At 54.2% G+C, this 1,805-nt stretch overlaps 1 protein-coding gene across 2 annotated transcripts in view; it reads right to left on the reverse strand.

The window, feature by feature from the left end:
- The window catches only part of TPK1 (thiamin pyrophosphokinase 1), a 268,355-nt gene extending 266,808 nt beyond the window's left edge, over nucleotides 1-1,547 (reverse strand). For both annotated transcript variants that reach the window (XM_026037199.1, XM_026037200.1), the window contains exon 1: nucleotides 1,426-1,547. In XM_026037199.1, the coding sequence (XP_025892984.1) occupies nucleotides 1,426-1,468 (43 nt within the window). In that variant the 5' untranslated portion in view covers nucleotides 1,469-1,547. The remainder of the gene's footprint in view (nucleotides 1-1,425) is intronic.
- Between the last annotated feature and the right edge of the window lie 258 nt (nucleotides 1,548-1,805).

Consider the following 1,805-nt stretch of genomic DNA (forward strand, 5'->3'; position numbering starts at 1 on the left):
ACCACATATATATATATATATAAATAGGTTTGGGCATATCCTAATTTGAATGAAAGAAGAAAAAATTGACAAGTTAGAGCAAAGCACAACTGAAAGAAATACTAGGAATTTTTAAAATATACTTTCAATTAAACTGGTAAGTGTAAAAATGTTTCTAAATGCTAAAAGCACTTTTTTGTTCAACTCTCCCTTTCCTCAGTCTCCTCTTACTAGYAAATAACTAACAATATCTACATGACCATAGCAGCACAAGTCAGTCATTGTGCCTCAACAGAGCAGAGAAGAGCAAACCAAGCTATAATTCAGCCACCAAGTCAAGCTAACCTTTACGTAGCTTTAAAAACACCTTACAGAAAGATGCATTTRCTGGTGTAATACTGAGTCGCAGTTGAGGTATCATACTGAACGGCAAGCCGTGCCCYAGTGAATTTGATCCTGTGCAAACACAGCCAAGAGGTGCCTATTCAGAAGGGCCTACAAGCTGCGTGCATGAACCTGTGTCTGCTGCACGTGCTCTATCCTTAGATACAGGCGGTGGGATTAACGRTACACATTCATAACCAGCCTTGCCTCTCAAGTCTCAAAAATGTAAATGAGAACACACAAGAATGGCATAAGAATGGGAAAACTAAACAAAAGTAAATCAAACAAATAACAATAATAAAGGTTTGCCACGCAGAACCAAAGAGGAAGGCCAGGTACACGTGGTGGGTTCAACAAACAGCGGAAAGGGAGAGCTCTCAGGTAGCATATTGCAAAGATACATCAAGAAATAAGCACTCCAGGTCACAGGTTCTCTAGCCAAAACCAGTGAACTTTGCTGGAGTAATCCAGGAAACTGCGCCAATGTGGCTGATGGCATCAACTGAAACTCAAGGGGCTAAAGGGCAGTAAACTCCTGCATAAAAACTGCAGCTCTGTGTGGCATATCTGTTTTGCTCACCTGAGGAAAGGCACTGCTGCTTAACTGGTACACGCAGCCCCTCAAACCAAACCACGCAGTTTACATTTAGCTCTTTTAAAAACAAGCACGGGGGCATTGTTTTAYCACAATTACGTGATCTGAGCCCATGGTTGTCCATCAGTTGGGTCAGGACAAACAAGAACAGATGCACTCCCGCTGCTTCCCCGTGACACCCACCACAACAGGCTCCAGGCGTGCCTAGCAGGGGCTGCACTAAGCGCTGTGTGTACCTAGGGATCGAGCCAAGCCGGTGCAACCTCCCTGCCCCGCAGCTCTCGGTAGGTCACAGCGGTTTAACAGAACCGCAGGGCTGGGGGTGTCCGGACGAGCCCAGGCTGCGGGGCGCCAACCCGTCCCCGTCCTGAGCGGTGTGGGGGGGGCGGCGGCCGGGCTGCGCGGCGGCCGTTGCGGCCGTTGGCGCCGCCGCGCGGGAGCGCCGCCCGCGCGCGGAGGTACCGTACCCGCGGGCAGCAGGCAGTCCAGCGGCGTGAACACGCGCTCCATGGCGCCGCCGCGGCGGGGAGCACCCACACAACGCCCGGCGCTCGCCGGGAAGGTGCGGAGCGCGCGGTGGCCTCCCCGCTTCCCTCCTCCTCGGGGCACAGAGGCGCGCGGCTGCGGGAGCCGCGGGGGGAGGAGGAAGGAAAGAAAGAAGGAAGGAAGGAAGGAAAGAAAGAAGGAAGCGGCCGCGGGCAGCGCAGCGAGCAGCGCGGCGAGGCGGCCGCTACCTGCCGGCCGGGGCGGAGCGGAGCGGAGGGGAGCCGCGGGGGAGGGCGGAAAGCCGAGCGCATCGATGGCCGCCGCCATCCGTCGCTCGGCGGTGGATTCGGCAGCGGGCGGC

The sequence above is a fragment of the Nothoprocta perdicaria genome, unplaced genomic scaffold (genome assembly GCF_003342845.1).
Source record: "Nothoprocta perdicaria isolate Ctin4 unplaced genomic scaffold, notPer1 scaffold_192, whole genome shotgun sequence".
Taxonomy (NCBI): domain Eukaryota; kingdom Metazoa; phylum Chordata; class Aves; order Tinamiformes; family Tinamidae; genus Nothoprocta; species Nothoprocta perdicaria.